This window comes from Meriones unguiculatus, chromosome 19 (assembly GCF_030254825.1).
Source record: "Meriones unguiculatus strain TT.TT164.6M chromosome 19, Bangor_MerUng_6.1, whole genome shotgun sequence".
NCBI lineage: Eukaryota > Metazoa > Chordata > Mammalia > Rodentia > Muridae > Meriones > Meriones unguiculatus.
In genome coordinates, this window is record NC_083366.1 from 28,685,421 (window position 1) to 28,709,091 (window position 23,671).

General features: G+C 42.0%; 1 protein-coding gene across 6 annotated transcripts in view; it reads left to right on the top strand.

The window, feature by feature from the left end:
* The window catches only part of Dip2c (disco interacting protein 2 homolog C), a 408,243-nt gene extending 385,866 nt beyond the window's left edge, over nucleotides 1-22,377 (top strand). For all 6 annotated transcript variants that reach the window (XM_060372683.1, XM_060372685.1, XM_060372684.1 and 3 more), the window contains 5 exons: nucleotides 5,702-5,759; nucleotides 7,149-7,223; nucleotides 9,220-9,394; nucleotides 12,503-12,626; nucleotides 19,235-22,377. In XM_060372683.1, the coding sequence (XP_060228666.1) occupies nucleotides 5,702-5,759; nucleotides 7,149-7,223; nucleotides 9,220-9,394; nucleotides 12,503-12,626; nucleotides 19,235-19,487 (685 nt within the window). In that variant the 3' untranslated portion in view covers nucleotides 19,488-22,377. The remainder of the gene's footprint in view (nucleotides 1-5,701; nucleotides 5,760-7,148; nucleotides 7,224-9,219; nucleotides 9,395-12,502; nucleotides 12,627-19,234) is intronic.
* The last annotated feature ends 1,294 nt before the right edge of the window (nucleotides 22,378-23,671 follow it).

A 23,671-nucleotide genomic window follows, 5' to 3' on the forward strand; every position in this document is an offset into this window, starting at 1 on the left:
AGTCCACTGAAAGGAGGAGCTCTCCATTGTTGCCATCTGCCCATAGCTTGTTAAGTCTCATCAGGACTGCCTGGATCGTCTTCCTCTGGGGCCTGGCAAGGCTGCATCATCAGGGGCGAGTGATCAGAGAGCAGTCAACTGAGTTCATGATAGAGGTGGCCCCTGCTCCTTTCACTCAGAGATCCATGTGGAGACTGAGCTGCCAATCAGCCACATCTGAGCAGAAAGTCTAGGTCCTCTCCATGCATGATCCTCCATTGGTACATCAGTCTCTGCAGGAGCCCCTGGACTCAGATCTTTTAGTTTTGTTGGTCTCCTTGTGGTGCTCCTGTCCTCTCCATGTCTCTCTCTTCCCACCCCTTCCTTCCTCCATAAGACTCCCTGTGGTCTGCCTAAAGTTTGGCCCTGAGATGAGTATTCAAGAACTATCTTTATCTATTAGTCTCTTTTTTTTAATTTTATTTTTATTAATTACAGTTTATTCACTTTGCATCCCAGCTGTAGCCTCCTCCCCCATCTCTTCCCAATCCCACCATCCCTCCTCTTCACCTATGCCCCTCCCCCAGTCTAATGATAAGGGAGGTCCTCCTCCTCTTCTGTCTGACCCTAGTCTATCAGGTCTCATCAGGACTGGCTTCATTGTCTTCCTCTGTGGCCTGGTAAGGCTGCTCCCCCCTCAGGTTGAGGTGATCAAAGAACCAGCCATTGAGTTCATGTCAGAGATGTCCCTCTTGTACACTGAACTACCATGGACTACATCTGTACAGGGGTCCTAGGTTATCTCCATGCATGGTCCTTGGTTGGAATATCTGTCTCAGAAAAGACTCTTGTGCCCAGATTTTTTGGTTCTGTTGCTCTCCTGTCCCCTCCAGATCTTTCTATCTCCCCCTTCTTGCATAAGATTCCTGGCACTCTGCCCAGAGTTTGGTTATGAGTCTCAGTATCTGCTTTAATACCCTGCTGGGTAGAGTCTTTCAGAGGCCCTCTGTATTAGGCTCCTGTCCTGTTTCCTGTTTTCTCCTTCTTCCAATGTCCATCCCATTCGCTTTTCTGAATGAAGGTTGAGCATCTTACCAAGGGTCCTCCTTCTTGCTTAGCTTCTTTAGGTGTCCCTATTAGTCTTTTTAACCCATCATTTGTCTTCACTGTGACATTACTGTGAAGGGCAGGGTTGGGAAGGTGCTGTGAAATGAGGATCTGCATGGTATGTAGTGATGAAGTAATCTATGTTCAACATCAGATCCACACCGCACTGCTGGAAAGAGCAGGAGGCCTATGTCGAAGATTAGCCCTTTGTGATCAATTAATTTTGTGATCTTGACTAAGGCCATCTGAATGACACTTTTGCTCTAATTTCAAGTTGGTAGTGACAGTCTTCCCTGACTAAGCTGCTTTGCTCATTAAAATAATTAGGATGAAACTTGACAGTGAGTTGTGTACTAGAAATTGAATTGTCAGTAAACTTCACTGGATAATGTCACTGGATAATTGTGATGATCAGGAATGATTTTCTCCTGCATGGGCTACCTGAGACTTATGGGCTGTGTCTGAGCAGACCTTCCATCAGCGTGGTGGACTGGCCCAAGGACCTTCTTAGAGCTTGGATATGATACAGTGCAGTTTTCCTGAAATAAACTGCTCAGTTCTCATCTATATCAGAGAAGAACTGAGGGCTACTCCACAGCCACCAGAGCATTTCCTGGAAACTTACTCCTCAACTCTTTTCACTCAGGTCTGCCTCAGGCCTTTTTAGCCTACTGTCTTTGGTAGATGCACCTGCTTCTTCTTTCCCCCAGCAGCTCTTCCCTACCACCTGTGGCTGAGAGATGCTTCCTTACTCTATCATTCTGCAACACACTCTCCTTACATTTTTCACTGAAAAGTATGTGTGTGTATAACTCAACTTTATTGACTGAGTTATCTACTCAGTCCATCCTTCGCTGTAATATCAAGATGATATGTGTTTGCAATGTTCCTGCTTATTTGATCTTCTGTGTAAGTCTGTCCTGCCCACCTCACTCCATTGGCCAGTGGAGGTCCACCTTCCTGACCTTCAGAGACACTGACAGCCCCATCTGCATTCTCTGGGATCCCATATGGTCGGTGTTCCTTCAGGATTTTTTCCCTCATAGCCTTTAAAAACAAGTTGTTTTTTCTTTACAATTTATTCATTTTCTATCCCAATTTTAGCCCTCTCTCTCATCTCCTCTCAGCCTCACCCTCCAACCCTCTTCCCCCCATTCACTTCCCCTTAAGAAGCTGAGTCTGTCATTCTTAACTCAATTACTGTCTCATCTACACTGTAGCCACCTCTTCCCAGAAGAAAATAATACCCAGGTTTTACATCCTCAGAGCTATTGACCTTGATTGACATATGTGAAATATACATTGTGTTGCAGCTTCTATGACATAGGGGCTCCAGGATCAGACAGGAGCTATATCTCCCTGCTTATGACCCGGGGGACAAGATGTTAGTTCTAAGGTCTCAAATTTTCTGTTTGTGATGGGCACAATAAATTTAGTCTTTGTGGTACCTCTAAAGCTCTGAGGTTCTTAGGGTAAGTTGAAATGTGCTGGGAGCTTTTGGCAAAAAGAGGGTGGAGATTGTAGTAGTGAGGTAAGTCTTACCTACAGAGGCCTAATGTCTCCATCCACAACACCCTGGTGTGCTGCCCTCAGAAAATGCAGTGCCAACAGCTGAAAGGCAGTGAGGCAGGAGAGTTTCTGAAAACGTTGATCCTTTTTCATTCCTCTGGTGTTCCTATGAAAGTAGGGTAGTGGTTTTCTCATTACAGCTATGTGAAGATCTGTCACAAGGATTAATTACTCTACCAATTGATTTAATGGGACATTCACTTGGGAGTGTCAAGACACCTGCCCAATTATCACTTAATTAACCTTAGTTTGTCAGTATGCTATGTGAGGGAAAGAAGGAGAGAGAACAGATTGATCTCAATCTTAGAGATTAAGATAAAGATCTCAGTATTTCTATCCTATAGAAGGAAGTGATTAAATAGATTCATTACCATTTGCCTTGGTTTTATGCCTCTGTGTTTAATACCCATTTTATTCTTGTAGCACCAATGTTAGGGATTTGGCAATCTGTGTTTATAGCCAGGTTGCCATGGAGAGCATTTCTGCCACATATAATGAGGATCATATTCCTCCAGTTTTGCAGGGTAAGTTTAGTTCCCACATATACAAGAGAAAGTATTCAAGGGATATTTGAGGGTTGTTATTAATTCTTAAAGTATAATTTACTGTGTATTCATTTAAAGTGAATTCATAGTTGCTTGATCTCTTTCAGTTTGATCTTTTCCAAAGCATTTGAATTGTTCCATCTTTAGATAGGAATGGAAAATACTTCAGACATTTCAAGAAACAGTTTTAGCAGATTATCAGACCTTAACCCAATGCTAGTATAAAGATCTAGAGTGGAAATTTGTTTGCCTTATTAACTGAAGTCATGATTAAAGGGTGTGGTTGAGCAGTATGTCTTCTATGGCTGGGGATAAAGTTCAGTTAATAGAGTATTTGCTTAGGTTAACATGTAAGAAACCCTGTGTTCCACCTCTAGAAGTCTATAAATTGGAGGTAGTGGTACATGCCATTAATCCCAGCAGGTAGAGGTGGGAAGACCAGAAAGTCTGTTACATAACACGTTTGTTATCAGCCTGGGCTTCATGAGAACCATCCTGGGAGGAAGGGAGGTAGGAAGAAATGAAAGAAAAGCATGGAATCTAGACTATTGCTATCTAGTGAATATCTGGGTATTAAGATTTCCAAGAGCAGTAAACAGAGAAAAAGGCATCTCAGTGGTCTTATGTTGGTCAGCAGCAGTATAGGAGAAGCAAGGGTAAAATCAGACATTTATTTGCCCAGGGGCTCTCTGCTGTGTGCATTGTGTGAGTAGCATGAGTTCTGCATATGTGTGTGTGGTGTGGTGTGGGAGTACTGTATATGTGCACACAGGCTCATTATGTTGGGGAGGGTACTGTACATTGAAAATATAAGAGCATCTGAGCAGTGTTATCTGTGGGCTACATATGTATGCCCATGATTGTAAAATGGTATTACAAGCAAATAAGGGCTTCCATGTGTATACATGTCTCTGTGTGTGTGTGGTTCTCATTGGTGTATTGGGAGTATTATATGTGTTGCATGTACACAGATGTGTTCTGTGTGTGTGTGTGTGTGTGCACATGGTATCCTGAATCTGTGCTTTTGTGGTTTCTGTGCCAGTGTTCCTGTATACTTTTCCAAGTACATTCTAGGATTTTCTGGAAAGAGTTGGGGTCTGCTGTAAAGAGTGTGTGGTTCTAGCAGATAGAAGCTGGGCCATGGGTACAACATATGCATTTTTTGTTGAACGTTGGCCTCTGACAGATGACTATACCAACAATTGTCCATTGGCAGTCATACTACTCCATATTTGGTCATTCTTGACCTGTTCCCTGAGGCCTATTGTCCCTCTGGCTGAAGTGGCTGACAGATGCCTTCAGGTTAGATGAGATTTTTAATCTTTATTATTCACTTTTTTTCCTCTTCTTTTTCAGCTTTGGCTCTCTTCAGACAGGGGAAGTCTTTAACTCACTGTTTGACTGAACTTGATGTTAGAATGTGATCACAGGATCATGATGTAATGTGATTTCTCTGGTTAACCAGAATTTCAAACTGTACTCAGAAGTATACTTGAAAATCAGATAAATATCCTCATGGAGAAAGCTGAAGGAATTTGCCTTTTGTAGAATTCATTGTTTTGTGAGAATAAAAATTGTCAAAAAGTCAGGCATGATGACAAGTGTTTATTTTGTCAGCTCTGAGAAGGCAGAAACAGTAAATCCCTGGAGCTTTCTGGCCAGCCAGCCTAGCCTACTTAGCAAGTTCCAGGCCAGTGAAATTCTCTGACTCAAAAAACAAACAAACAAACAAAAACAAAGTAGAAGGTATTGACCTCTGGCCTCCACCCCACCCGCCCCTACACACACACACACATTCATACATATACAAATATATGCATAAAGTTGCCTTGTGGGTAAGTGAACAGTATCTAATCCTTATTTAACTGGTAAGAGGGGAAAATTGAGTAGTGAAGATCACCGAGGCTGAAAGGTAGATCTCTAGAAAGGACAATAAGCCAGCTCAGGTTGTGGTCAGCCAAGGTTTTTTTCTGCAGCTCTCTAGACAAAGTTAACATTAACTATGCTTTAGACTAAAAACCATTTTCCTTCTAGAGAGGACTTTCAACTCATGCACTCTTAGTTTAGCAGGCCAGCTGTGGCTACTGAGCCCAGAGGCTCTGCCTTCCTCAGCAGATTGTCTACACCTAAGCAGAGCTATACCAACTATATAGGTCTAAAGTTCATGGCCCAGGAACCCATCATGTAAAAGGATGCCAATTAATGCGCATCCTTCCCCTTTGAGTACAGAGGAATCTTTCCAGGTGTTTTGCGAATAGGGCAAATATGGCTCCATAACCTTTTTCTGTGGCCATTACTAATGTATTTTTGCCATTTGACCTTGCCAGGGCATTATTGCCTCTGCTATCAGTAGCCCTTTCTGGGATTTTTACCTTTGCTGTAAGAAAATACTAACAATTCACTTACCTTAATAGCCTGCCAAGCTCAAGCCATATACTAAAGGTGGCAAAAGACAGTGTGATCCAAAAAACCCACTGAGTGGTGTGTGTTTCCACTTACAGAGTCCGGTTGGTAGAAAGGGGATCTCCTCACAGCTTACCTCTGATGGAGTCTGGAAAAGTAAGTATTAAAAGTGTCAATCCCATCCCAGCCTAAAGGTGAGTAAGGAATAATGGGTTTTAAAGTATGAAGCAATGTGTTCTCAGAGAAGATGTTTTACCCTGGAAAAAAAGATAATTGAAGACAATGTTTCAGGATGGTTTGGCTATGAGTACAGGAAGTCAATAACAGTGTTGTGAACACTGTTTTGTTTTTGTTTTTGTTTTTTTAAATAGCAAAGTTATGCTGCATTGGAGCAACTAAAGCCTGAGTGCTACCTATCTCTATGGCCTCTGTCCTCAGGGAGTACCAAGGTTCTAATATGACCATTCCAGTTCATTTGTTAGTCCCATGTTCTAGCTCTCAAAAGGAGAAAAGACTTTCAGAACCTTGAGAAGGTTCTTATACTGTCTTACACTTAAATACCACTGACTACTATTTAGTCACCTGTTCATACCTAATGGAAGCAAAGGTTGTGAACTATCCTATTCTTGTTATCCTAGTTGTCTAGTAAAAAATCAAGATATCATACTAAAGAAGTATGGTTCCCAGCGATTAGCTATTAGTTTAGTGTCTGTCACATTGTTACAGTCTTCAGAGAACGAAAAATATATTTAAACTTACATTTGCCCCAAATGCCAATTCATTCTACATTCAACATAGTTCTATTTTTAAGTTTGTTTTATTTATGCATGTATATGTGGTATACATGCCCATGTTCACAGACACATGCAGAGGGCAGAGAAAAATATTGGGTTCCTTCCTCAGTCAATCACTCTGCTATATTGCCTTCAGTCAGGATCTTCACTTAAAGAGAAGTCCACCATGTTTTGATAAGGTTGGTTAAACCAGGCTAGGCTAGGAGTGACCCAAACTTTTACTTCTACCAACCACAAAAGAATCCTCTGATGAATCATTTACCAAGAATCATTGGGAGATTGGTTACCTTTAGTCCACATGCATCCCTGCAAATTCCCCTCTGGAACGTCCCAAGTTCAAGTTAATTCTGGCCTACCTCCTTCCTTAATCCCTATATGCCATGCTGTTAAATCAGTGTATGCAAATTTCCAATTTTGCACATCAGACTGTGTGAAATGTTACAATATTTAACATGGATCTTGTTTCATAATTTTGTTTTAATTGGTCAGATCTGGGCATCTATCAGCTTTGAGATCTGATTGGCAATCAGATAAAGTCCTTGTGCCCCAGACTGTACAAGTGTAGAGCTTTGGTAACGAGAACATTGCATGGTAATGGCACACACTTAACTTCGTGCCATGATGCTCTCTAAATGGTCTTTGGAAAGGAAATGGACACTTATCACTGAGGCAAGTTTGTTAAGGGAGAGTGTGATGCCTGTCTGCCTTTTTAGCCACAATCAGAAATTGTCTCCTCTCTTCTCTCAAACAGATACTTCCTGGGGTCCGGATCATTATTGCCAATCCAGAAACAAAAGGACCGCTGGGGGACTCCCACCTTGGAGAGGTGTGTTGACCTTGATTTTTTACCAAACCTACTTTGTTTAGGGTTATTAAATACCTCCCTTCCAACCCCCCAACACAGGTAAGAGGGAAAGGTTAGTGGGGACAGGGACATTGTTCTCTCTGCTATTTCCCATGGGGTAGCTAAATTTCAGGCCGAAAACACAGTCTGTTTGTTGTTAATTAACTCCCAGAAGTCCTTCATCATCTAAACGAAGGCTAGTATCCTTCAGTCAACATCCCTGTCCACCCTCAGACAACAGTGGCAGCTATTTGGCTCACTGCTTTCTATGAGCATCTTTCAGAGTCCACATCTGAGATTAAGGGGTATGTGTCTTGCCCTGACTTCTTCCCCTCATGTTGTTAGAAATGGCAGGCTTCCATTTTCCCCTTTTTTTTTTTTTTTTCCATTTTCCCCTTTTAAGACTGAATTATATGGCATTGTCTGTACTAGTTACTTGTCTTGTGGCTATGACAAAAGACAAAAGCAAAATAAGGAAGAGTTTATTTTTGGCTTATGGTCCCAGATTATAGTCCATCATAGCATGTCAGTCATGATGTCAGGAACTCAAGGAGCTCAAGACAATTGGTTATATTGTATGAGGAAGCATGGTAGGAATGATGGTGTTCAGCTGGCTTTCTCCTTTTTATGTAGTCTGGAGCTTACTAAGTAGAACTGTCTGCATTTAATCAAAAAACCCCTCACACATGTGCCCAGAGACTTGTCTCCAAAGTAAATCTAGATCATCTCAAGTTGACAGCCAATATAATCTGTTGCAATTGTCTTAGCAAGGAAATATTACATATTGGTGAACAGAAACCAGTTGTCTCTACCTCATCTGCTGTTGTCCTTCTATTTGTAGGTTACCTTTAACTATTTCAGCAGGTGCTTAGTAATTATCTGCTAGGATCCAGGTACTATTCTAGGGTATTGGGATACAGTGGGAAATAGTACTGATGAGGTTTTCACTTCAAGGTACTTAGCCATATTTCAGTGTTAATAAAATAACAAAATATCCAATCTCAGAATGCCTATGCTGCAAACAGTAAAATCTGAAAGCCCTGTTCATGGGCCTAGCCCTATGTACCAACATCACTGCATGCATTGTATGGATGTCTTTGGAATTGTGTGGGAGCCAAGGCCTTTCCTTGGCTATATCATCCACAACTATTGCTTTGCATCTGTGTCAGCCTCTACCTGACCATTCTGCCACAGACCCCACATAGACCTGTCTGTCTTTTCTGTTGACTTTGCCCCTTCATCATACTTTGTGTTACCTTATCATAGTCTGCTTCATAAGATATGTAAATCACAATCTCAAAGTTTTGAGCATTTTCCTAGTTTTCTTAGAAATAATCACATTTGGAAAACTACAAGGAAACTCATACAACTTTGTACACTTTAAAATCTTCCAGTAATCTGCTTTAATGAAATTTTCAGCAGGTGAATGGCTTATTTGGTTGTTTGACTGAAGCTTATCTTTTGTTTTTGTTTTTTTATGTATTAAATTATATTTTTTAATTCTTTATTAATCACACTTCATTCACTTTGTATCCCCCACTGTGGTTCCCTCTCTCCTCCCGTCCCAATTCCTCCCTTCCTCTACCATCTGCATGCATGCCCCTCCCCAAGTCCACTGATAGGGGAGGTCTTCTTTCCTTCCTTCTGATCCTAGTGAATTAGGTCTCATCAGGAGTGGCTGCATTGTCTTCTGTGGCCTGGTAATGCTGCTTCCCCCTCAGGGGGAGGTGAAGCTTATCTTAGAGCTCTTATTATAGAGAACTCTGTGGGCATCCATCTTCCCTGCCCCTATCCCCACTTCACCCTCCCCATACACTTGATAAAAACCACCATTGCACTGTATTCAGACTGAACCAAGGAAGCCTTGGCCATTGTGAAAAATAATTTCCTGAGTTGTAGAGACAGTTAGCTTTTCTTCCCTGGAGAAGGCTGGTTGCACAGAGTGGCTCATACACAGTGATGTTTCGTCTGTCCACAGATCTGGGTCCACAGTGCCCACAATGCCAGTGGCTATTTTACCATTTATGGAGATGAATCTCTCCAGTCTGATCATTTCAACTCCCGATTGAGTTTTGGAGACACCCAGACCATCTGGGCCCGAACAGGCTACCTGGGCTTCCTGAGGAGAACTGAGCTCACAGATGCAAATGGAGGTAAGTCCAGGCTGGGAGATGACACACATTGGACAGAAGTTGAGTTTGACCAACACTGAAATGGCCTTGAGGTTTGAGAGCCACCAGGACCTCTGCTTGCCCTTACTGATCTGAAAGAGCCTGAACTTGAGAGCCAAGGAGGGGCTGGGTAGATAGTGCAGTTGGTAAAGTGTTTACCATGTAAATAGAAGACCTAAGTTTAACCCCCAGAACTCAAGGATGTGTTTCTTATGATCTTAGGGCTAGAAGTTAGTTCTCTGGGCTCATAGAGCCAATCAACCTAGACAGATTGTCTCCAAGTTGAATGAGAGACCCTGTCTTAACAAACAAGATGGATAGCAACCAAGGGTCCTCCCCTGTCAGTGGACTTGGAAAGGGGCAGGGAGGAGGTGAGGGAGGGAGGGTAGAATTGGGAGGGAATGAGAGAGCGGGATACAGCTGGGATACAAAGTTAATAAAATGTAACTCAAAATAAAAGTCAAGGGAAAAAAAAGAAAATATCTGAAGCTGTTTTCTGGCTTCCACACTCATGAATATGATGAATATGTATGTACCTTTACAGCTACATACATATGAACGTGTACACACAGGCAGGTATAATGTAAATGCAGTAGACAGAGCTGTTCATACCCTTCCTTTGTCTTTCTGAGAACCAAGACCAAAGGCAAAGCTAAACATGAGCCCAACACTCTGTATGGTGAAGTGTGCTTAGTGTCTTTGTAAGTTCCAGAGGCTACATGTTGTCCCTACCAGGAACACTCCTGTGACATTTGGAAAGGAGTAGTCCTGAGGCGCTGGGCACTGACAGACAGCAACTTGACCTTCCCACGCCCATTGCTTAGGACACTGCCCCAAGTTTCGCAGTAGTATACATTGTTGCTAGCTTCCTGTGCTTCCATGTGGAGAACCACACTGGGATATTTCGTGAAGCCAAGATACCAAAGCATACTCACAAGCTTAGGAGGTGGCTCTGTGGCAGAGTACATGCCTGAGGCTCATATATTACAACGAATATTGTTAGGAGCTGGGGAAGGTAGCTCAGTTGGTAAAGTGCTTGCTATGCAAGAATTAGGACCTGCATTCAGATCCCCAGCACTCATGTAAAAAGCCAGGTGCAGCCACACACACCTGTATTCCCAGGACAAGAAAAGCAAAATCGGTAGATTCCTGGCACTCACAGGCCAGCCAACCTAGCCAAATTTCAGGTTCAGTGAGAGACCCTGTCTCAAAAAGTAAAGTGGAGAGCAATTGAAGGAAGATAGCCTATGAGCAGGTACCCACAAACACATGCACAAGGTAAATAACCTCCCTGAATATTTGTCAGTTATCATCCTCATAGTCCTTTCTCACCTCCCTAATCCAGGTAAAAGTAGAGGAAGCTTATTTTACCATGTGCTTTTAGAGTCATGCTGAGACCAAACTCCTGGACAGATAAGATTCTAAATTTTTGAGGCTTCCTAAATCACCTAATGTACTAATCTGAGTCCTGCATTTAGGGGGTATAATATGCCTGTATAGCAGTTTCGTGATGGGTAGTCACAGGCTCATTTAAACAAGGATGTAGAGTTCAGTTGTAAAAGGTGGTATCAGTTTATAGCCCTCAAGGAAGATCTGTAGAATCCTGCCCTGCTAAGACCCTGGGAACGGGCAGTAGAGTATGGTTGTTGTCCCCACCTCACTGGTCCTTGAATGACGGCATGAACTCACACTCCAAACAAGGAAACAAAGCTTTGTGGTAAGCAGAAGCAAGTAAGTAGAGGTCTCCATCTTGCTTGTCTGCTTAGATTAGGAAAGGTTTATGTGCTGTTACTTTATGGTAGTCATTTCAAATTTCTCCTGACACACTTATTACATTAAATTTTAGGTTAAAAATTAAGAATAGAGTTCCTATTTTTAAGCAAAGATAGGGCTGACCACACTTTCACTATTATAAGATTTTCTTACATGATAAAAGTCTTGTGGGGCCTGGGGAAATGACTCAACAGATGAAAACCAGAATTTAATCTCCAGAACTAACAAATGTTTGGTAGGCATGTTAGCATGCCTGAAATCCCAGCTCACAGAAGTCAGACAGGGAACTTTGGAGAAATCTTATTAGTGTTGTGTTTAAGTAAGAGATCCTGCGTCCGGTTGGAAGATGGAGATCAGTTGAAGAAGCCACCTGATGCTCACCTCTCCTCTCCATAGTCATAGGCATTTGCATGTGTACATGTGCTCATACAAACATACACAAATGTCCTGGCTACCTGGACTAAAGAAATCTTCATTCATGAACATGGTCATAGACTATGCTTTCCTTCCCATTTACACGTGAGATGAATGCACTGAAAAACTCCAGTAACTGAGCTGAGGGAATCCGGCTCATTTTCGCTGAGATGTAACCTTTGTGCCTTTGAACAGGTGAAGCCTTGAGGGACTTGCAAGTGAGTTACACCCCACAGAGCCCAGTCTTTGAAGTGATGACTAGTGATAACTCCCTTGATCACTTGCTAAGACCCTTAGTCACTGATGAAGATGTGATCTTATGTCTGATGTTAGAAGCTGGTCCAAAAGAAGACTGACAGATTCAGAAATTAGGCAGAATAGGATAAAAAGTGAAGAGGGGTAAAAGGGTAGTGGTAGAGAAGCATGTTGTATACCTCTATGAAAGCATAATAATGTAACTTGCTATTTTGTATAATTAATACACATTCATACAAATGTCTAAGAAAAGCCAGATATGGCCTTTTGGGATCCCTGGGGCTTGCTAGCTAGCCATCCTTGCTGAATTACTAAATTACTGAGCTCCAGGTTCAGTGGAAGATCCTGTCTCATAAAATGATGTGGAGAGTGATGGAGGAAAATACTTGACATTGACCTGTGGCCTCCACACGCACACATACATACAAATATCTAAGAAGAAAAACAAAATAAAAAGATGAGAACCTAGTGGCTGGACATCCATCCTCTGGGAAGATAAAAAGAATGCCTGAGCCTGCAGCAGGCGACACTCCCCAGAAGAAAGGAGCCAGCCACTCTTAGATAGACCTGTATCTCCTTTCCTTGCTCTGGAGAAAACAGAACAATAAAACAAAGGATTTGATTGGTACTTGGTTTCTTCTCCAACAGAACGCCATGATGCCCTCTATGTGGTGGGGGCACTGGATGAAGCCATGGAACTGCGAGGCATGAGATACCACCCGATAGACATTGAGACTTCAGTCATCAGAGCCCACAAAAGCGTCACAGAATGGTAAGAGGATGGGAGGTCATTGTCTGTTCTGGAGTCAGGAGAGTAGTTATTGATCACAGGATATGGAGGAGCTTCCATAAGACATGGCACTGGACAGGATCGAGTGTCTTCCAGAAAAGCCTTCCTCGGGGCTAAGGACAATACAAGGAAGAACGTACTATGTTAGGGTACCTCAGGTGACTGGAAACCAGAGTTTTGGCCTGAGTGTTTCCAGGAGGCCAAGTTGTTATTTTGGTATTTCCTGCAATTATGTTGATGTGAAGTTTATTTTACTCCTCTGTATCATGTTTTCACAAATTAAAACTACAACACCAAAAAGAGAAAAAAAAATGCCTTCACCTAATAAGAAGTATTATACTTCCATGGAAAAAGTACGTGAAGAGAGGCATTGTTTTGGCTGGGCCTCACTAGTTATGTGTGTCAGGTAAGAAATGCTTCAGTTATACCAAAGCCCAAGCCACAAGTTCCTGTAATAGGGGCCCAAGGATGGGGATGCAATTTCTTTTTTTTAATTTTTTATTATAATTTATTCACTTTGTATCCTAGCTGTAGCCCCCTCCATTTCCTCCCAATCCCACTCACCTTCCCTCTTCTCCCCCTATACCCTTTCCCTAGCCCCCTGATAGGGGAGGACCACCTGCCCTTCTATCTGATCCTAGCCTATCAAGTCTCATCAGGACTGGCTGCATTGTATTCCTCTGTGGCCTGGCAAGGCTGCACCCCCTCAGGGGGAGGTGATCAAAGAGCCAGCCACTGAGTTCATGTCTGAGGCAGCCCCTGACCCCCTTACTAGGGAACCCACTTGGAAATTGAGCAGCCCATGGGCTTCCTCTGAGCAGTGGTTCTAGGTCCTCTCCATGCATGGTCCTTGGTTGGAGGTATCGGTCTCTGCAGGGGCCCCTGTGCCCAGATTTTTTGGCTCTGTTGGTCTCCTTGTAGAGTTATTGTCCCCTCCAGATGTTTCTACTCCCTCTTCTTCCATAAGGTTTTCTGCACTCTGCCCAAAGTTTGACTATGAGTCTCAGTATCTCCTTCCATACCATTATGGGCAGAGTCTTTCAGAGGCCCCTTGTGGAGGGCTCCTGTCCTGTTCCTTCTCTTCTCCTACTTCCAATGTCTATCATGTTTGCCCTTCTGAGTGAGATTTCAGCCTCTTCCCTCGCATCCTCTTTGTTTGTTTAGCTTCTATAGGACTATAGATTTTATTATGTTTATTCTATATTTTATAGTTAATATCTACTTAAAAGTGAGTATATACCATGTGTCCTTCTGCTTCTAGGTTACCTCACTCGGGATGATCTTTCCTAGTTCCTACCATTTCACTGCAAATTTCATGATTTCCTTGTTTTTTAATTACTGAGTAGTGTTCCATTTTGTAGATGTACCAGAATTTCTGTGTTCATTCTTCAGATGAGGAACATCTAGGTTGTTTCCAGATTCTGCTATTACAAATAAAGCTGCTATGAACGTAGTTAAGCAAATGTTCTTGTTGTATGGTTTAGCATCTTTTGGATATATGCCCAGGAGTGGTATGGCTGGATCTTGAGGTAGCACTATTCTTAATTGTCTGAGAAAGCACCAGATTGATTTCCAAAGTGATTGTACAAGGTTACCTTTCCACCAGCAATGGAAGAGGATTCCTCTTTCTCCACATCCTCTCCAGCATGCATCATCCCTTGAGTTTTTTATCTTAGCCATTCTGATGGATGTGAAATGTAATCTCATGGTTGTTTTGATTTGCATTTCTCTGATGACTGAGGACATTTCTCTGCCATTCAGTATTCCTCCATTGATAATTATCTATTTAGCTCCACCCCATTTTTTTAATTGGATTACTTGGTTTGGTGGTGTTTAACTTCTTGAGTTCTTTGTATATTCTGGATATTAGCCCTCTCTCAGATGTAGGGTTGGTGAAGATCTTTTCCCAGTCTGCAGGCTGTCATTTTGTTCTGACAACAGTGTTCTTTGCTTTACAGAAGCTTTTCAGTTTCATGAGGTCCCATTTATTGATTGTTGCTCTTAGAGCCTGTGCTGCTGGTGTTCTGTTCAGGAAGTTGTCTCCTGTGCCAATGAGGTCAAGGCTTTTCCCCAAATTTTCTTCTAACAGATTTAGTATTTCTGGTTTTATATTGAGGTCTTTGATCCAGTTGGACTTTATTTTTGTGCAGGGTGATAAGTATGAGTCTATTTGCATTTTTCTACATGTAGACATCCAGTTAGACCAGCACCATTTATTGAAGATGCTGTCTTTTTTCTATTGTATGGTTTTGGCTTCTTTGTCAAAAATTAAGTTTCTATACGTGTGTGGGCTTATTTCTGAGTCTTCGATTCAATTCCATTGATCTACCAGTCTGTTTCTATGCCAGTACCATGCCGTTTTTATTACTATTGCTCTATAGTACAGCTTGAGATCAGGGATGGAGATACCTCCAGAAGATTCTTTTTTCCAAAAAACTCTTTTATTGTACAGGATTGTTTTAGCAATTCTGGGCTTTTTGTTTTACTGTATGATATTGAAAATTGTTCTTTCAATGTCTGTAAAAAAAATGTGTTGGCATTTTGATGGGAATTGGGATGCAAATTTTTATCCTTCTCAGAGGCAAGCATCTCTGTCCTCCACCTGAGCCCAGTCAATGTGTTTATACAGTGCCATTTACAAGCAGAAGGTCTCCACTGCTCCCTGAGCTTCATGAGCTCACTTCTGCTCCCTTCATTTAGGGAAAGCAAGGAGGCTGGAGCAATTCATCAGTCTCTGCTAACGGTAGCTACAGACTTACTTAGCCTCTTCATGCTGTGTTTAGAAATGAAAAATGTATCTTTCTGCTTCTGGGTTACCTCACTCAGGATGATCTATTATAGATCCCACCATTTGCCTGCAATTTTCGTGATTTCTTTGTTTTTAATTGCTGAGTAGTATTCCACTGTGTAAATGTACCACAGTTTCTGTATCTGTTCCTCAGTTGAGGGGCATCTGGGCTGTTTCCAGCTTCTGGCTATTACAAATAAAGCTGCTACAAACATGGTTGAGAAAATGTCCTTGTTGTATACTTGAGCATGTTTGGATGTATGCCTAGGAGTGGTATAGCTGGGTCTTGAGGTAGCACTATTCCTATTTGTCTGAGAAAGTGGATTTCAGAAAACCAAAGTCTTCTAGCATGTCTGAGCTCTGTAAGTCTCCTGTTGCTAGCTCATATTAGCTGTATCGTCAGTGTGATCTTCTCTGACCACACAGGCTTCTTCCCATGATGCTCTGATCATCACACACTTTGTATTGGGTAGTCATCTAAAACACAGGATGACTCTGGCCTCAAGATCCCAAGTGGTGTGGGGGCTCTCTCTTAACAGCAATTCCTTTGCATGCTTTTAGATCACTTCTGCCTGGCTGGGCTGCCTTGCCAGGCCACCAAGGAAGAAGATATGCTCAGTCCTGATGCTACTTGATGTGCTGGGATGGGTGGGTAGGGGATCCCTATTCTGAGTGGGAGAGGGATAGAAGAATAGGAAGGAAAGGTGGGATCAGGAGGAAAAGAGGTCAGGGGCTATGATTGGGATGTCAAGTGAATAAGTAATAAATTAATTAAAAACAAAACACCTCAACAATGAAAAAAAAATGAAAAGTGATTCCATGGTTTTTTTTTTAGTGGAGGTTTGTTTACTCAGTTGATAGGCAGGGTGTTTACTCACTAAGGGCACTATGCCCCCTCCTGGCAGAGAACTTGATGTGATCAGTCTCAATCTTAGGCAATAACCAGTAAAGGAAGCACACACAGGAATAGCTTTGAGTACTTTTCAGAACTTAGTTCTGAGATTGTTCATGTTTCTAATGGACTTCCAAACATAGCCTCACACTTATTGCTATTTATTGAATCTGAATAGGGCAGGTACATTTATTTATTTATTTATTTATTTATTTACTTTTGTAGTGCTGGGCTTTGAATCAGTATCTCCTACATGCTGGAGAAGGAGTTGCAACAGTCCTGAATCTCATTGTTGAGCTCTTGCAAAGTACCTGAGATCCTGTTTGCATATACAGGTTCTGTGGTCATATTGCCTTAGGTCCTTACTAACACAGGCCTCCAGAACTTATATCAGAGTACTTGTCTGGCATGCTCAAAGCTGTGAGTTCTATGCTCAGCACCCCAAAACAAAACAAAACAAAAGCCTCCAATTGTCAGAGTTTCCTCCTTATTGTGGATAGTTGACAGAAATGCAAAGACAGTAAAAACTCTTGACACTCAAGATACAGACAGGCCCAGGGCCAAGCTCATTTTGTATCTATGTGACTATAAATTTCAACTGCAGCCTGAGTTTAATTACCTTTATAATCTCCCTCAAGATGTATGCTGAGGGGCCTCCCTCTGGGTTTTTATCCTAAGTATCACTATGATTACCTACTGTGAGGCTCCTGAGCTGAGTGTGACCCTGACATTGTCAGGCAGGGCTTCCAATTAACCTGTTTTGTTAAAGTCCAGGAGGGAGGGAATTGATGAGTCAGGGGATTTGATTGCGATGGACTCAGGATTTGGGAACTGTTCGGTCACAGACTTCCTCCCCTGCTCCTGCTGGTCCTCTTTTAGTTTTCTCCATGTTTTCCTCCTCACCATCCCATCATGTTCTCTAGGTCACCTGCCACTGAGAAACCCATGTCAAAGACAAAACCATCTCCATGTTGCCAAATTCAAGCCAACTGTCTTAGTTGAAGTCTTATTCCTGAGAAGAGGCACCATGACCACAGCAACTCATATAAAGGAAAACATTTAATTGGCACTGGCTTATAGTTCAGAGGCTTAATCCATTATTGTCATGGCAGGAAATATAGCTGCACACAGATAGACATGGTGCTAGAGAGGTAGCTGAGAATTCTACATGTAGATCTAGACAACAGGACAGTGAGCCACTAAGCCTGGCTTGAGCTTCTGAAACTCCAGTCTTAAAATAATTGATTTATTAAAAATAATAAAACTCCAAAGTCCCCCTGCCCAGTGACGCACTTCTTCCAACAAAGCCACTACTCCAACAAGTTCACACCTCCTAATAGTGCACTCCTGTGGGCTTATGGGGGCCTTTTTTATTCAAACCACCACAGCAACCAAATTCATTTTTCATCAAGGGAATTGTTGTGTTGACACAGCCCCTGAGAAAGCTGTGATGGTTGGAAGGCCTCCTGTCTCCATCCCTCTTCCTAGGAAACCCTGAGGTGACAGCGAAGCTCACCTTCCACACACTGTGGATGCCTGAGCTGTGCCTGGTAGTAATTCAGGACAGTGGCATATATTTCAGATGCCATAGTACTTTTCAACCCAAAGGGTCTAGGCCATGTATGTGATCATTGATATCACAGACATAAGAATGTAGTGTGGAGGCCATGCAAACCAATATTTCAGGGTCACATGGACACTGGGAATGAAATGTCAGCTCATTTTGGAAATTATTTTCAAACCTGTTCTCTGAGGGGTGCAGGATTCCCAAGGTAATACCCTCCTTAATGCTCTCTGCAATTCTCTTTCAGCATAATTCATGTGTATTGATGATACTGAATAAAATTTGCACTATTTTCTAGTAGACTTAGTCTCATGCTTGCGGAAAAAAAATAGTGCCTCTAAATAAATTTCATCTCAAGCTAGGATGAAAATTGTTAGACAGGCAGGAGAGAGCTGCTGTACCTGACTCTATATCTGGTGCCCTTCTTCATGTGCCCCCTTCTTGCCTGGAACCTGCTGGTTTATTCATGTAGTTCCTTCTACCCTTTAGCACTCTGGTTCCTGGAGCCAAGAAGGCCTGCATGCCAGTGCTTGTGAATCCCAGAATCTTTAACCAGTCCTAAAAGCCAATGTCACAAGGTTAATGGAGTTTTAAATGGTGCGGCACTGGATTTATGCTCCCAGTAATTAAGCAGACTAAGTCCTCGAGAGACCGCTCCAATAAACCAAATAAACACCTGTATGAATTAGTTGCTTCTGTGTTACTGTCATCTCCAAACTCATTTCTCTGAGAGAGAACTGCTAATCATGCTCAGATGTCACCTTATCATACTATATGACTGGAAATAAGCCTAATGGCTGTACCCTACATGTGTCTTAATGTCTGGGGCCAGCTCAGGCACATCTGAGCTATCTGGCAATGGCAGAGTTATATCAAAACAATCTGAAACATCTCAGCACTTTTATGGCCAGAAAATGGGAAGGATGGGCTGAGGGTACTTCCTGTTGCTACTCAAACCCCTGCAGCAACAGAGCTAGGAACCTTGAAAGAGATGATGATAAGCTACATTGGAGGGCTAATGAAATGGTGGGGAAACCACAGTCCAGGCAGCCACAATGCAGCAGAACTGGAATCCAGGCCCCCACCCCTAGGGCAGAAGTGACCCTGTGCCATAAGAAGCAGAATCCATAAAATACCATGTAACAAACAGGTGCTACCATGAGAGAAGGCCAGGAGAAAATCCAAGAAAGTATGTTGTGGGCAAGAAGGCTATATGCTGACACAGCTCAGAGGGAGGTGCCACTGTGAGGAGATGGGTGGGATCACTCAGGAAGATCTGAACAGAAACAGAAAACATCACAAAAAAGGTACCCCCAATAATGGTGGTTTTCTTCTCTGTCTTCTAGTGCTGTCTTTACCTGGACAAACCTGTTAGTGGTTGTGGTTGAACTTGATGGGTCAGAGCAGGAAGCCTTGGACTTGGTTCCCTTGGTAACCAATGTGGTCCTGGAAGAGCATTACCTGATTGTAGGAGTGGTGGTCGTGGTGGACATCGGTGTTATCCCCATCAACTCCCGGGGAGAGAAACAACGAATGCACCTGCGAGACGGGTTCTTGGCAGACCAGCTGGATCCCATCTACGTGGCCTATAACATGTAGTCTCATCACTTTGGCTTCCACAGACTTTTCTACGGATGTGACCAGTTTTTTGTTTTTGTTTTTATTTTTTTCCTCCAGTGTCCACAGAGACATGCAGACACTTGGGCCACATTCGAAGGAGGAGCCTGATGCGGTGGGGTTGGGGGTAGGACTTCTAGGAGCAGTCACCCTGGCATGGAGATGAAATGTGAATTTATTCTGGATTTTGCTCAGAAGGACTTTGGATCACTGCCTTCAGTTTGCTGGAAAAGCTCATTTTAAAAACTTTCTCTTTTTTTTCTTTCTTTTTTTTAATTATTGGATAATAAGTGCTCTCTTGGTAAATGTGGTATTTTGTTAAGCCGAAATAGCGATTAAAAAAAAATTCTACCCTCCAAATGGGTTCTTTTAAACAATTTATGTAGTGTGACAAAGAATTGTTTTCTCTGTTTTAATGTGTCATGAAATCTTAATGACATGGATCTAATTTAAGCCATCACTAGATCTCACCCTTCTAGGAGAGTTTATTGAGGTACGAGAACCTTCCAGGTAGCACCTTCCAATTAGATTTTAGCAGCTTTCTTTGTCAGAGACATGCAGAAGAAACAGAGGCCAGTTTATGGCCTTTGAAGTTAACATAGAACGAGAAGTGATTATAAATAAGGTATTTCGGCAACTATCTTGCAGATATCTTTGTACTAAACTAAAAAGATAAAATAAGTTAACTTCCTCGATATGTAATTATGTACAAAATGTTTAATTTATTTTGATCTCTTTAGAAGTATAAAAGAGAAAAAAAACATTCAAGAATATTAAAGTCTTGTAATGTTTGCTAATATAAAAAAGTGTTGTATTATCTTGCGTGGATAGTATCACAACAAATATATATATATGAAATATAAATTCACTAATGAACAGAGGAGATTTTAAAGATTAAATGCAGAACTTGTCACTTGCATGGTGCGCCCTCCACCGTATTCACACACACTTGGCTGTTTCCGAGCAATCGCAGATCGCCAGTAACCCTGTGTTAGGCCAGAGGCCAGCAAGTGGAGTCACCACCGTCTCTGAGATGGTGAAGGGATTTAATGCTAATGTGCACTATTTTTTCCTTTGCTGTGAAGACAGCAGTGAATGCTTTCGTGCCAGCATGTGCCAATGACATTGAGGGGCTCCAGGTTGGCAAATAGCACTGTTTTCTCAGCTGCAAGAATTCATTGCATAATGTCAATTTTATTTTATTTTAGCGTTTTTTGTATCACTTTTTATAATTCTTTTTGGTTGTTCCTTGGTATGAAAAGAAGATACCCTGTGGTCTTTGCACCAGGTGTCACCCATTTACCCCTTCCGGTGGCTGCTGTGAGTGAATGAATGTGCAGAACAGCTTTGAGGGAAAAGCTACGTGTGATGTCTTCTTGACTGTTAACCCAGCCAACTCTGGCCTCTAGTTTTGAGAGCTTCCTAGCTTGGCCCTAAGCAGCCACCATTCTAGGAACTTAAAACATCAAGGAGTTGTGTCCGTGTCATTCTTATACTAGCTGCTAGGGAACTGATGCCTGGTGAGGTGTGCCTACCTTTTCATGTGCACAGCTTGTCCACTTGATCTGCGTCAGACCAAGGAGAAGGCAGCAGCCATACAAGAAGGGGTTGTTTCATAATTGCCACAGTATGTTCCTTCAGTGGCTCCCAGTTCTAGATAAGCCCAGCTATAATTGTTGCAAGGCAAAAGTGAGATTCTTGATTGCATTATGGGCAAGAACTTTGTCTGCCTTAGTTACATGCAGCCCTTTGCTAAAAGAGAGTTTTGTTTGACTTCTGAGGTCTAAGGCTGATTGTTTTTGTCTGTTTTGTTTTTAATTTAAGTGGCACATTTTTAAATTGCATATGTAAAGCATTCTTCCATCGCCATAAATCATTTAATTTTTCAAATGTTGTTTGTTCATTGCTATGTATTTATATGTGTTTCAAATACACATTCCTATAGTCTGCAGCTTCCCAAGGGGGAAAATCCATGGCACATACAAACATTTTCTTGACACATATATATACACCCTCATACATACATATACACAGGCTCTCTCTCTCTCTCTCTCTCTCGCACTTTCTCTCTCTTGAAAGGAACTTGGTTTAACATTCAGATAGGTACTGATTGGTAAACATCATTGCAGTATGCAGGAAATCTTCCATCTGGCTGATGTGAGAAAGCAAAGCAAATTTAGATGTCACTCAAAACATACTCTTAACTTTTCACCATATCAACTTCACACCCAAGGAGGGCGAAGGCTGCAGTACAGTTGCAAAAGCCGTTCACAGCAGGTCTCTTCTGCATCCTGTCACCTGTGACATTAGACTTTAGGCTTAAGAGTTGGTGGACTGGGTTGGAAGCTTAGTTGTGCAAGAAAAAGGAAAGGAGACACTTAAGTACCACCAGTTTCAGCAATAAAGAAGGATCGTTGTGTATTAGAAATCGTACTGTAGATAAATCATTCATGAGAATGTTTTTTAAAAAATGTTTGTCTTGTGACCATGTGCTTTTGGAGTCAGCCAAAACCGTGTAATCAACTTGCACAAAAAGAGGGTACACAATGAACATTGAGACACAGACCTAATCAAACAGGAGCAGATTCCTCATGGTGCTTGTTTATTATATATATTTAACCCTGCTTGACACTTTACCCAAGGGGACGGTCCCTTTATCAGTTGAATGTTAGCAGCGTTATTTCAGAGTGTGGTGACTGGTTAGAGAAAACTCATGTACTCAACCAATCACAGTTTCAAACAAAATTTTTATGTGCAAAGGACAGCAACCTTCTTGTATGTTCAACCACCAGTACGCTTTGTACATCTGTGATAACGCCTGTTTTATATTCAAATGAACAAATAAAAGCTTTTATTTTTGTTGCTCTGAAAATAGCAGTTTCTTAATTGGCACCCTGGAAAAAAAAATGTCTGGGACAGACCACTTCCATGTCAGGAAGGAGGTGACTCCTGCTGGGAAATGTATCTGACTCTGTTTACATGACTTGTTGCATAACTTAGTACAGATGATCCTGCTTTGAATGATGTGTAAATCTTGATGTAGGCATTTCTAGTTGACAGCAGTTCCTATGGCAACAAATGTTTTGTGAAATGTTTTTTTTATTCTTTTAAATATATCTGAATATATTTGTTCACAGTTTGCTGCAAGTGTACAGATTATTGGTAACTCTTTGGGGCAGAGAGTAAGCTCATGACCTGTGTGTGAACCCTTCTATTTGCTGTGTCACAGGGGAATTTTGCATGTCTGGACAGGCCACTGGTTGCCTGTTCTTTTCAAATTCAAACTGTCATTGTTTATTTAATAACCAAAGGTTCTATCTTTTGCTCAAGATCCTAGTTTTAACAGTTTTGTCCTGGGAAAGCCTTGATTAGTTACCTGATCTTTAGCCTGGTGATGGTAAAGGTCAACATGAGGCTAGGGAGATTGCTTAGCTGGGTAAACAGTTGCCACATAGCCTGGCAACCTGAGTTTGATCCCTGGAAGTTACACATGAGTAGAAGGAGAGAACCAACTCTACCACGTTGTTCTCTGACCTCTACGTCACACCATGGTACACTCCCTATACACATCATGCACACAAACGGTAATGAGAAGATGGGCATGGTGACATATGCTTCTAAGCCTCGCACTGGGGAAGAAGAAGGACTCTGGGGTTCACTGGCTAGCCTAACATTTGAGTTCCAGGTCAAGGAGAGAGACCCTGTGTACACATATCAAGATTGCTACCTCATGAAAAATGACAGCTAAATGAGACATTTGGCTTCCACACAGAAGCCAGAGCTTGTTTACAGGATCAGAACTGATGTGCCTCTGTTAGGTTAGCCTAAAGCCTTTGTATTGGAATTCTACTCGCTTCTGCCCATGCCCATGTGGTATCTGGAATGACAAATGCTCATGTTACCTTGAATAGGCAAAAGTTATAAGACCTGTCTGGCAGTGCCAAGGTGAAACAGAATCTTGTTAAAAAAAAAAAAAAAAAAGGTACTTCCACCGAGACCCAGGTTTCTCAGATGGCAACGCTGGTAACTACTGGTCAAGTAGAAAACAGGTAACCATGAGAACTGTACTTAATAGAGGCCGCTTCAGATCCAACATATGCACTCATGTATACTTACGTATGTGTGTATGCTGCACACTCTGCCCTCTAGGGCAAAGCTACAGTCAC